Source organism: Montipora foliosa, chromosome 5 (assembly GCF_036669935.1).
Source record: "Montipora foliosa isolate CH-2021 chromosome 5, ASM3666993v2, whole genome shotgun sequence".
NCBI classification, from domain to species: Eukaryota; Metazoa; Cnidaria; class Anthozoa; order Scleractinia; family Acroporidae; genus Montipora; species Montipora foliosa.
In genome coordinates this window covers 9,957,525-9,970,412 of record NC_090873.1, presented here as the reverse complement: position 1 = coordinate 9,970,412, position 12,888 = coordinate 9,957,525, and the positions used below count along the sequence as shown (strand labels likewise).

General features: G+C 39.3%; 1 protein-coding gene across 1 annotated transcript in view; it reads left to right on the top strand.

Annotated features, from left to right (window-relative positions):
• The first annotated feature begins 3,724 nt into the window (after positions 1-3,724).
• LOC138002121 (uncharacterized) overlaps positions 3,725-12,888 on the top strand; it is a 69,247-nt gene continuing 60,083 nt past the window's right edge. Inside the window, exons 1-4 of the mRNA XM_068848213.1 lie at positions 3,725-5,405; positions 7,658-9,303; positions 10,094-10,139; positions 12,682-12,888. The exon at positions 12,682-12,888 is cut by the window's right edge and continues 34 nt beyond it. Of these exons, the coding sequence (XP_068704314.1) occupies positions 3,725-5,405; positions 7,658-9,303; positions 10,094-10,139; positions 12,682-12,888 (3,580 nt within the window). The remainder of the gene's footprint in view (positions 5,406-7,657; positions 9,304-10,093; positions 10,140-12,681) is intronic.

The window sequence follows — 12,888 nt, the reverse complement described above, 5'->3', positions numbered from 1 at the left end:
ACAATAGGATGAAAACTTTCTTATAGCAGATTCATGTTGCTTTAGATGGCGAAGATAGCGAACAAGTTTCAGTTTGCCGCTGGCCTTCGAGCCACTGGAAAATCTTTTAAAGTTTCAACTTACATTTGCCCACCCAGAAGCCTTGGTTGAAAATAAACGTGTCTTGAAGATTCTGAAAACGCAAGAATTTCAAGGCTTAACTGCAGAATACCCCGCCACTCGAACTATATTCCACGTAGCCGGCTACGCGGTACGCGGTACCCAGAAATAGGAATGCACAATACTGTAGAATACCCCGCCACTTGGACTAATTTCCAAATGAACTAAATTTCAAAAATGGCGCAGCGATGTTGTATGTGCTGGCTACGCGGTACGTGGTACGCCGTGACATTCCTCGTTCTTAAAGCGTCAAAGCCTAAGTAATTCCACAGACAAGAGACTGTGGAACTGTGGACTCGAAAGAACGTTATATAAACAAATGATTTCAAAATGGTGCAGCAATGTTATTTGTGCTGGCTACAAGGTACGCCGCACGCTGTGATAGCACTCGTTTACTGATTAAGTCTAAGCGCTCGTTTCAGTATTGGGCCTATAAGCACTCGTTTAAATTTTAGCTTTCATTTTACGGTTCGGTTAACTACTCTTTTTACGGAGACCGTGTGAAGAATATAGCACTCGTTTACTGATTAAGCCTAAGCAGTCGTTTGAAATTTTAGCTTTCATTTTACGGTTCAGTTAGGGTTAGGGTACACTGGAATTTTAATTTTCCACGTACCGCGTACCGCGTAGCCAGCTACTTGAGATACTTTGCCATCTTGACTTTAACTCTTTCCGCGTACCGCGTAGCCAGCTTGTAAAGATACTTCGCGGGAGGTGTCGGGCTACCCATGGGGCTTTGACTGTGAGGTCTGTCCCCAGGGTGGGGATTTGGATTGTACGACATATCCCAGGGTGGGGAATTTGACATGGCCACCATCTTCGACAATGAAGAAGGCTTGGAAATCAACAATAATAAAAGCAAGGTGACACACATAACACCAACCCGGTTTGGAAATCAACTTTGTTCCCAAGGCTGTTCCCTCCCCAACTAGTGAGGGAAAGGTCCTGGGAACGAGGTTGCCTGAAAATAACTCCCCAGAAGGCGTTCAAATGAAATTCCCACGTTCGTGAGAGGTGGCTGAACGAAAGGTCAGTGGTACATACATTGCACTCTTATTGTGTGCAGCAAGGTCTAAAGGGTATTATTCTGGCTACCTTAACTTATGCCAGGGTGTGGGCTTTTCCTACTTTTGGCTAATTATGTTGTCGCGGGGCTTAACATTGATAGGTGCATTATAAGCTAGATAAAATTAAAAAATTAAACGTAGTTCAGTGTTGTTTGTATTCTTATCGACAACGTTTGTCATCACAGTGGTCAAAATGTTGTGGACTCATGAGGTGCAGCCGAGATAGTCCACAACAAATTTTGACTATTGTGATGACGAATATTGTTGTCGATAAGAGTACAGACAACACTGAACCACATTCGATTTGTTTTTTTTTACCACAATATTTAACGCCAAAGAAAATGTTTATTTCAGAGCGTGACTCAGATCATGACTCAAAGAAAGGGCAAGCGTTGTCTATAGTTTTCTCGCAATATGATTGGTTTATATCCCAAAATGAGCATTACTGATTGGCTATTACATTGCGTGACAAATTGACGTGAGTAAGACTCGAGCAGCGTTGTTTAGACTGTTGTTGACAACGGCAAATTTGCCAATCAGATTGTGAGAGATTGTGAAGCAATTGTGGTAAAATTCGTCCTTTCTATTTATAATAATCTTTTTTTTTTTAACCTGGCTAGAAGCCATCTAATAGCCCCTCCCAGGGGTTTTGGGGAACAGGGGAACAATGACAAAATATATTGTGTTCCCTTGTTCCTGAAATTACTTTTAATTTAAACTTGTTTCCAGCTTTTTTATCCCTAAAATTATTTATGTTCCCTTGGAACAAGTTTAAAAGTAATTTTGGGAACAAGAAAACACAAGCAAATCTTTTAAGGGAACAAGGACCCCCCTGAGAGGGACTCATTTAATCCTCTGGCTTTGGCTTTCTTGAAGTGTACCTCTCAAATGTTTATTTATATAAATAATGTACATGGACATCTCCTGCGTATGAATAAGTGTGTAATGTGATTGATGCCTTCTTACTGATTTGTTAGATCATTGTTTTGTTTACATCATCTACAAGAAAGTAGCAAATTATTTACAAATCTAATCCGAAATAGTTTCATGGATATAAAGTTGGAATTCATGATGTTTAATATAAAAATTAATTTGGTTCATCAACTTTCCACGTAAAGAGATTCAAAAGATGACGCTTCGAGTGTACGTCATAGTGTATTGAGGGGATGTGAGTTGTACATGTATGTTGTTTATGTATCAAGTAGGGGAGCTATGCCATATTGGTGGAAACACCTATCCAAAGTAGGGATTTACTGCTTTTATCAATTTTCCTTTCTAATAACGTCGGTTATATTAGATGAGTTTTACTTAAAGGGGCTATTGTTTGTTTGTTATTTTATTTGTTTGAGCAGGTTGAAATTATGGCAGCTATTCAGCTGATGTGGACCTGCTATACCCACCCACTCAAATGAACACATAGGTCAGCCACAACACCGGGAATTTCATCCCCTATACTTCTCGAATAGTGTGTGGGTTCTTTAACGTCCCACAGGGAACTAATGAACATGGAAGTTATTTGTGAGACGGGATCTCCGGCTTATCGTCCTTATGCGAGAAGACTTGAAAGTCTAACCATTTGCGGATGTAATTACAAAGGCAGCACTTTCTCCTCAGTTCGTTAAAGACCCTAAGTGTTGGTCCGGGCGGAGTCGAACTCACGACCTCCCACATGGCAGTCCAGTGCTCAACCAACTGAGCCACATGTTTTGGGGAGATCTTTAGTTAATCGCAAGTTCAAAACTTGAAAATGGTAATGTGGAATTCATTTACTGATAAAATTATCGTCACTTCATGAACAAGATGATTCTGAGAAGAAATGACATTTATCCAAGCGATTTGCCATAAACTTGTGCCGACTTCTTTTGCAAGATTACCTAAGTGCATCTGTGTCAATCTTGTTCATTTGTGTCCATCCATGCTTCTCGTTCCTATTGCTGTATTTGTTTTATGTTGTTCAACAGTTTTAAGTGGTTATTGCAATCTCTCATTCTACTTTTTCGGCAACTTTGGTGTCACGAAATTACATCATTTTGCGTGACATAGCCGCTTTTAACATTGGATAAACTGATTCTTCAAAGAAGAGAAGAAAAGGGTTAATTCAATATCAACATACATTATCAACAAGCTATAACAAAGCCCACAGCCCACATCCCACATCCTATGCTCCCTGCTACTACCCTGGCAGAAACCCATTCCCACTCATCCCTCCCCCACCCTCCCTTCTTAGGAATCTAATTAATCCAGGAGCTGGCTTACACGAGCCGTTTATTTTATATTTTATCCTCTTTTAGAGCGTTGTTTGTCATTTACGGGGATGGCATTTTTTTTTTCTTGGCGTAGTCCCTGTGGGACTTTCCGCCATCCCTCTGCTCTTGTTTACTTCCGGTCACGTTGATGCTTTTTTAAATAACCAATCAAACTTGCTTTCTCGCCTTTTGAGACTGCATGCGCAATAAGAAGGGCGACAACATTCGCGTTGTGCAGCTCCTAATTTAAATATGGCGTCCACAGTTGTTCATTCCTTCACGTTAAACCAACTCTTTCGAGACATCTCCAATAAGTTTTCTCCTCTAGAATCAGCGGAGGTTGTGAAGTTGTCGAAGAGCATTTTTGGGAAACACTTTTACTCTCTTCAAAACGAAGATCTTTTGTCATGTCTCAGACGTCTACAAGAGCTTGGTTATGTCTCGAATAGAAAACTCGCTCTCGTCAAAGATTTTGTCGCTTCAAAATCCAGCAACAAGGAGGAAATCAGTGAGACTATTGAAAACTTTATAGCTTCACATCCGCTTCTGTATGATCCGGAGAAACAATTACAAGGAAGGAACGACGATCTCAAGAGGATCACAGCAACACTTGAAGCAGGGCAATCATCCGTTGTTAATTTGCACGGCCCGGGAGGAGTTGGAAAGACAACCCTTGCTCAAGAGATTTCCTCAAAATGGCGTGGAGGGAAGTCTTATATTTTCGATCTAAGAGAGGCAAAAGATATGAGAGCTCTATATTTTAGCCTCATGAACAAGCTAACCCTTACTGTGCGTGTTGGATACGTAGATATGAGTTTTGTAGTGGGAAAAGTCTTGGAGAAAGCTTTTGAAGAAAGCGAGGGGTTGCCTGTGCTTTTTCGTTTTGACAACGTTGAAGAGTTTACCTCGGGACAGGGGAAGGAAGGCACGAACTTAAAAAAATCGTTTATGGAGTTCTTAGAAAAGCTTATAGGATATTATAAAGACAGGCAGACGAGAGCTTTAAGGATACTTTTGACGTCAAGGACGCCATTGAATGAGGCCAACAAAGTGGTGGATTATGAACTGAAACCACTTGGAGATAATTTTTCGGAAAAAATCCTTCTTTCTGACGAGCCTACTGACATTAACATGGTGCAAAAAGAGAAGTTACTTAGTGTCTGCAATGGGAAACCTCTTCTCTTGAAAGGGTTAGCAGCAATTTTGAAACAGGAAAGGAAACGTCCCAGCGACCTGATCAATGAAATTGAGAAATTTGTCCGGGATTTTGAAGAGAAAGGGGACACACCGAAGTCCAAGCATGAAGAACTTCAAGATGCCAAAGAAAAAGCTTCTGGTTATGAGGAAGGAGTTGGTCATGGTGAAAAATCTGTGATCCATGAAATGTTCAACACACTACCATCTGACTGCCTGAAAGCATCAGCAGTTTCATTTTCTTTGTTTTGTGGCCCATTCTCTGTCTCCACAGCAGCACAGGTTCTTGGCATTAGTGTGCCAGAAACTGTGGCTCAGCTTGAGGGGCTAGAAACCAGTGCCATCATTTCCGTTGTGAACAGAGAAGAAAAGGAATTGATGTATGACATTCATCCACTGTTGAAAAAGTATGCAGATAGCATAAAGGACGATGAACTTTTCGTTGAATCGTACACCAAAGCAAAGGGGCACTTTTATGAGATTTTTATGTCTAAACTGAAAGACATAGCAGGATTTGTAGATGCTGACTATGTTAAGGCGTTTAAGATGTTTACCACTGACAGTGCGAACTACGAGTTTGCTATAGTCATTTCCTTGGAATCAGGGTTTTTCAGCATATCTGGTGAATTTCGTGACAATGCCTTGATTGTGTCACTAGTCAATGCCTTGCTGCCAAATGAAAAGAAATGCGAGCTTTTCAAATCATGGGCGAAAATGTGCAGTGATGACGGAAAGTCAGGTGAGACAAAGATCATACAAAATAATCGGAATTTCAAACAAATACATTACACTGGCTTTGCTTGCTTTTTTCACCATAATCCATCGCGCTTTCGGCGAGAATGTTTTGCGCAGCAACCAGAAGGCAGAACTCTAACATAATCTAAAAAACTTAACAACTCTTAATTAGAACATTTATATTGCATTCTGATACATTTGTTTACTACTTAACATTTAACAGTTGGTTCATGCGTCTAGCTACCTGCGTTCCTCGATATTCAAAGCACACGGGAAGTTTGTACTGCTTGAAAGATAATTTCTAAGTGCTCTTCAAACTTCGTAATTGCTTCAAATCACGATGAACGGACGCTTGCCACATTTTCAATGTGGTAGTTTAAATGTTAAATTTCAGTTCAGTAACACAAAGCAAGGTTGTGGCCTATTGTAAATTAGCCAATCAAACAGAAAATAATGTATTCAGAAAATAAAACTAAGTTGCACGGATGAATTCTGACCAATAGAACACGAGATGGCTGAAGCGTGGCAGAATATTTTTAGGAATGAATAAACAACGCTTTAAAGAGTAGTGAAGGGAATTTCCCTTTACGTAACATTGAAAAGAATCTACATTGTTGATAATGTTATAAATTTTGAGGAAGTTTTTGCCAATTTGTGAAATGAAACCGCTAAAGTCGCTCGTAGGAAAATCTTTTTTTTGGAAGGCCTTTGATTGCTGACGTCATCAGCGTGCACAAGGGGAATATGAAGCTCAATTACCCAATTGAATTTGATTACACGAATTCTCAAGCTAGTTCTTTTGACAACCCAGAACTCCATTTCAATTTTCAGTTTCAAGTGGACTTTGTATAGTACGTCTTTCGAATGTCGAAAGCGAAGATCACTACTATTTAATAGGTGCATTGTAAGCTTAAACTCTAAATGTTCTGTTACGGACTGGTAAACAACAAATTATTCGTAGTAGTTTACTATCCTTGGGATATACTAGTACCTTTTTTTTTAACTACCATAGTTCATTGGATAATGCATTTGTTGCGTTTTGATTGGCTTTAGCCTTCATGGTATTTGAGATATTATTCAATGCTCCACAGTATCAGTTACTGAAGTAGGAAAGATTTATCCATAATTTTTGGGCGTTTTTGATAAAACGATTATTTCACTCGCGTTTGTTGGATATGAGATTATTATAGCCAACTAAGCACTACGCGCCTCTTGGAATAATAATAATGTTAATTACTGAATTTGGAAAGTGGCAAACCAGTTGAATTTTTATACTTCTTTGTATTCACTGTAAAGCAGACATAGAGGAAAATGGGATTTTTCTACAATGTCATCATACATGTAATGGTGTTTAGGCGCTAGGGATAAAAGGCACACGTTAGCTTTTACGACATTTTCAATCGATTTTGGCTTAAAAAATAATTTGATGAAAATAATTAAATGGATAGGGTTTGTTCGACAAATTATGGTGTGTTTTCGACAAAAGGAACTGCTTATTAATAATGTAACACAGATCCATGATCCCAGATAAAGTGTGTTTTTCAAGTAATTTTTAAAATTTTGTGGGAATGTAGTTCAGAAAGGTCATTACAGAATTAAATCGTTTCATTTTCTTAAAAAGAAATCATTAACACTGAATCCAAAATTCATGTATCTTAGTAGTCCATGCACGCATAAAAGAAATGTGCTTTAATTGCCCCTTGCAAATGATTGTAGAAGACCCATTCGAATTTTGATTTTAAGAGCGAGGTAAAACAGTTATTTCCAGAAATACACGTAATTAAATGCAAGCCGGTCTTGATAATCATCATTAAGTGTTCCCTTGTTCTTCTCTGCGATTTTATCATCACTCGTGTCTTGGAATACAGACAATTAACGGCTGAAAGTGACTCCCAAACGCTGATCATCATCTGAAATCACTAACACTTCTCTTATTGTGAGAAACCGGTGGCAAAGTGCTTAAATTGAACGGGACACTTTGTGTTAGATATCAAAACTGCATATTCATTTCTGGACATATAAGTGAGGTAACTTGGTTGCGGTCTTGATAAGGTTTCAGTGATTGTCACCACCGACCATATCTTGAAAGAACTGCTAGGTTAATTGATCAGTCTGTGTCAATGGACATACATTTTTTTTCTTACTGGACAACTATCGTTCCCTTATCGATGTTTTTGACCAGCATTTGTTGTCCAAAGGTGATTTCCTTGAATCTTTTATGTGATGTTTGTATGACTCTTTGCCTCTCCACTGCAGGCTCACTCTTTCGTGCTCATTTAAAGTGTTGGGAATCTTTGTATGTCCGGGACCAAAACGGGCCTAGTGAGGCTTTTAAAGTGTTGGAACAAGCAGCTAATTCTCTTGGGAAAGTCCAAGATACAACTGTGGAGAATTTCACACAGACCCAAGGCTTGTACTCGTATTTCGAAGGCGAAATCTATTATAAGAAATCTGATTTCAAGAAAGCACTTGATTGCTTGCAGTTATCGTTAGACCTTATGGAAAAGCTGCCACAAGTTGATGACATCCTTTCCAGGTGTTATAACGCAATGGGTAATTGCTATTACGGCCTCAAAGATCTCACCAAGGCCCTTGAGTTTTACACCAAGGCTCTAAAGATGACAGAGAATGAGTTGAAGGGTGGTGAGTATCATTATAGCTTGCCGGTTTACAAAAATCAAATAGGCACTGTTTATCATGGTCAAGGAAATTACGATAAGGCAGTTGAATACTACAAAGAGGCAATCAGGCTTTTAGAGGTGCTTAAGATATCAGGTTATGAGGACGAGGCCGATTTTTGCAGGAATCTTGCAAATGCTTATGTCTTTCAAGGCAAATTCGAGGAAGCGATGAAACCAGCTGATAAGGCCTATGAAATACGAAGGAAACGTCTTGGAGATCACCCGGATACAGTGCGAAGCATTTTCCAGCAAGGCGTTATTCGGGCAAACCTAAAAGAGTATGAAAAAGCGTTAAACTTTTTCCTGAATGCTTGGGAAATGGAGAAATCACTCAAACCGGGGAACCATAGCGTGGTTTGGAAAAAGCTTATTGATACTATCATTGATTACATCGCGGATGATAATCAAAAGAAAGACTTTAAGAAGGAGGCTTTGGCGTTTTGTCAGCGTTTCTGGAAAGAGGAGAGAGACAGTTCGAGGTTTGGCTTTACTGAGAGCAACAGACTCATTATTGACACTATAGTGGAGCTTTTGGGAGATATTGAAGGAGAGAGAGATGTACATCACGGATATGAAAAAGAGGAATTGTGGTTTTATGATGGATTCGTGGATGAAACCGAAAAAGATTTTTGTACAACGTTCGATGCGGCAACGGACCGTAGAACGCTCAACGAAATGTTAAATAATAGAGGTAAGCTATTGGACAAGATACTTAAGCTCTGCATTCGACTTGACATGCACGAGAATCATTCAACGCTCACAAGACTCAAGTTAAATTTGAACAAGAAAGTTCTTTTCAAGGCAAACTTTGTCGGTGAGGAAGGAAATGAGAAAGAAACCCTCAGAAGTAAAGTAGAGCAATTGTATGGAGACTTGGATGAAAGAGAGAGTCCTACCGAATTCCGAAAAACCCTTCTGACTTCCTGGCGAGCACAGTGGGAACAAAGGGAAGGCATTGACGAAACAACGGAGACGATGAGCTCATGCCCAGCCAGAGAAAGAACAATAAGAGGTATCCTTCAACTGTGCTTAGACCTCAACGAAAAGGAGCTTCACAGAAAGTGCGCAGAGGAAGCCTTATTATTTTATGAAGAGCTGTGGACGAGAAAGTGCGAAGAAATGGACCAACGGGAGATAAAGAGGTTTCTCCTTGACATCAAAGCTTTGGCTTCATCGGCGGGAGATTATGAAAGAAACCATCGCTATCAAGATGTCTTGCAGGTTAGTTAGTTTTCTATAGTAGTAGAAAGACAATGAATTTAAAGCCTACCCAGAATCGTTTGGTCTAGTTATTTGGGCGCACATGGACCGACTTTTTCGAAGCAGGGAAATGCAAAATTGCTAAACCGAAGTAATGAGCACTTTTTCTTAATCGAAAACCCTGATTTGAACTTTGTGGCTGTGGAAAAAACTCTGCTTTACCACAAAGCCATGAAAAAATGTAGCACCAACGGGAGCCTGCATAAGTGCAGCGGCAGTGTGCACAAGGGCAAGAACATTAGTGCTTTTTCAACATTGCTGCAGACGAAATCCACTTTGGCTCTGTTTAACTGCTAGTTCGAGCACGAAATTTGTGTGACATTAATTAGTTTTACTTCGTGAATAATCAGTGTTTGTATTATGTTATTGTAATATCCGGAATAATCAACATTGAGGCGAGTTTTCGCCGAGGCTGATCTAACTTGACGAGGCCGTGGTCATTTAGATACCACAAAAACCTCGTTCAAAAGTTGTTTTAATATACATTGGTTGGAGAAAACAATACTTCAACAAAATGATAGAAAAGGTCGACCAGCGTACATTGCAGTTGAACATTGTGTATTGCGCACGCATCTTGCATATGAATGTGATAAATTGTTGACAGCTAGTCCATTTGTCCAGAGATTGCACTAATTCCCATGATTAACTGGAGGCTCTCAGCAAATTAGATTCGCGTTAAAGAGTATATTGTACAATAATTTAAATAATTTGTTGCCTATATTTCCGGTTCACACATTCTTCATTTTGACAGAAATTCATAAACACCGGGAAAAAAGCAGTCACCTTGGGACCCAAAGGTATTCCTTCACATTTTGGAATATTTTTTCTTGTTAGTATTGCGTACCACTTGAAAGACCATGTTAAAGAAAGAATCCATTACCTGCTGATAATTTTAAAAGATAGAGACTAAATGTAATTCCGAGTAAATTCATTGTGTCTATAATACAGGCAACAAATACAGATAAACGTTTACTTATAACATTTTGATATAAATCTGTATTATCTTCAGACTGAGGTGACCAACAAGTAGCAGAAATTTAAATACTATAGATGGTACATTAGCATTATCAAGCACGTGAAAATGCAAAACAAAGACGATACTATCAAGAGAATAGGCAAAGTTCTCTACTGGCTTTTAAAGCAATGTTCAAGGAAGGTGCTGAATGCTTGATGTGGTGAGCTTCGTAGATTCCTATTATTGTGTTACCACGCACGGTTTGGGTGAGAAGTTCTTTGTTCATTGCAGCAGAAGGTGGGTTATTCTCATTGATAAAAGTGTCCGGTAAGTTGTATAAACCTTGTATGTGTTTGATCTGGTCACAATGGCGCAGATGTTTGTATATAGCGCTTTCTTTGTCCGTAAGCGCATGTTCTTGTGTGCGGACAAACAGAGTTTTGTTCGTTTTGCCGATGTACAAAGAATTGCAACCAGGGCAAGTGAATTCATATACAACATTAGATTGACTTAATGGCGGTCGTCTGTTTTATTTGGATGTCCACATTCGGGTCGACTAGACATCTCCGAAGCTTACGCTTAAGTTTTTTAACAAGCCGTGGTGTTAGGTCACCGACGAATGGGATGGTAAGCCAGATAGTTGAGCCCTGGTCGTTTTGGCAGGTGTAGTTGGTACTATGATCTAGAGCCCTATTCTGTGCGTTCGTAGTAAAGCGATCAATTAAGTTCGCAATACGTTTAGGGAAACCATTCCACGATAACTTTCTTATTAGCTTGAGCTCGGTTTTAATTTTGTTAGGAGTGCAGATTCGGTGTACGATCAATGCTCTAACCAAACAAATCTTGTGTCGCCAGGGGACAAAACTTTCAAAATTAGTGTAATGTCTAGTAATTATGTCAAACGAAAAGAAAAGAAAATTCGTGCTCGCCTCGAGAAGGAGTTTCAAAACCTACTCGCGGAAAAGCAGACGAAGAATGGAATACAACCGAACCCCAACAATCTTTAAATTTCTGCTACTTGTTGGTCACCTCAGTTTGAAGATGATATAGATTTATATCGAAATATTATAAGTAAACGTTTCTCTGCATTTGTTGCCTGTATTATAGACACAATGCATTTACTCGGAATTATATGTATTCTCTATTAAGAGAGACGGTTGATAAATTTTTTAAATGCCGTTGTTACATTGGAGAGTGCTTACTCAAGGTCATTTTGGCAACGCTAAAAACTGGCGAAAAGCCCATTTTTACAATTTGTATTTGTGAGTAGGTTTCCTACGGATTGTCGTGGGAAAAAGGTACATTGACAATTGATATTTTTTCTAAAGTCTGCCATCGGATAATCGCGGCTTTTAAGCTTGATTATGGTCATGTGGCTGAGTAACAATGGTCTTGGTATTTCAGGGCATTTGCTCAGTGTTACTGATGATTGCCTCTGGGTACAAAGTAAGGAAACGGAAAACGTTCATAGAACCACAGTAGCATATTCACGACCAACAGATGTCATAAAAGACAGCTAACTAACTGCACAGAGATTTTGATGAGCGTGATAGTGTTGAGGAAAACCCAGTTTGATATTGTAACGGCGGTCACGGGAGTTTCCCTTAACTTGTGAACTTTATTGGACTTTGTTTGTTTGATGTCATTCAATAGCTATTTTCTTGATTTTCTGGTGATTTCTCTATTTTGATAACTCCAAACAGTTTTTAGGAAATTTTGACTTCGCCTTATTATTCGCATGCAGAGAATTTTCGAGAACAATCTAACAACCGAAAATAATATCACCTTTCAAGTTATATGATCTTTGCGTTTACTGTACTCGTGTTGGAGTTTTTAGAGGGAACGCTTTTGTTGTCGACACGTGCTTCTGATCGAGAGAAAATCTGTTAAATTCATTGTAAGTATTTTGACAGGTGTCAATTGACTATAACGTGCATGTCAAATATCAAAGATGTATGCTGGTGTATATGGCCACCATGTTGGGCACAAGTACTCGAAGCCTGAGCAGAGCCACATACCGGTCACATTGGCATACATGGAGGGGTGGACGCACGTACGGATCGAAAGTCGATGACGTCATGGGTTACGCCGATGGGTTACCAGATTTTCTTAACTATGGTGTAATCGCATGATTTTTTTGGTTATTCCAAATTGCACTCGAAATCATGTGATACCAATACTAAATTAGGCTTTTCTCATGCTAACTGGCTAACTGGCTCAGATTTACACAGGAATAGCAGTAAGTTCTGTATAAAAACCAAGTCGACTTTATTAAAAGGTCAAGTAATTGTACGCACAAATTTTATTGTAAAATGGCCAATTAGTCGTTCTTGATTGTTTATTTATCTTTCATACCTTGCTTTCCTTTATGTGATAACCCCAAGCACCCTTGTTTAAAGAAGCCGCCAAGACACAAGGGAGTGCCAGTAGAGAGAAAGATGAAGAAGAAAGCAAACCCGTATCGGAAGAAGAAGACGAAGAGATAGAAGTAACCTCTGAAGAATCTGCGGAAGACCAAGTGGACGATTTAACTTCTGAGGAGAAAATTGAGATCACATCTGAGGATGAAAATGAATATTCGAGTTCCTTTC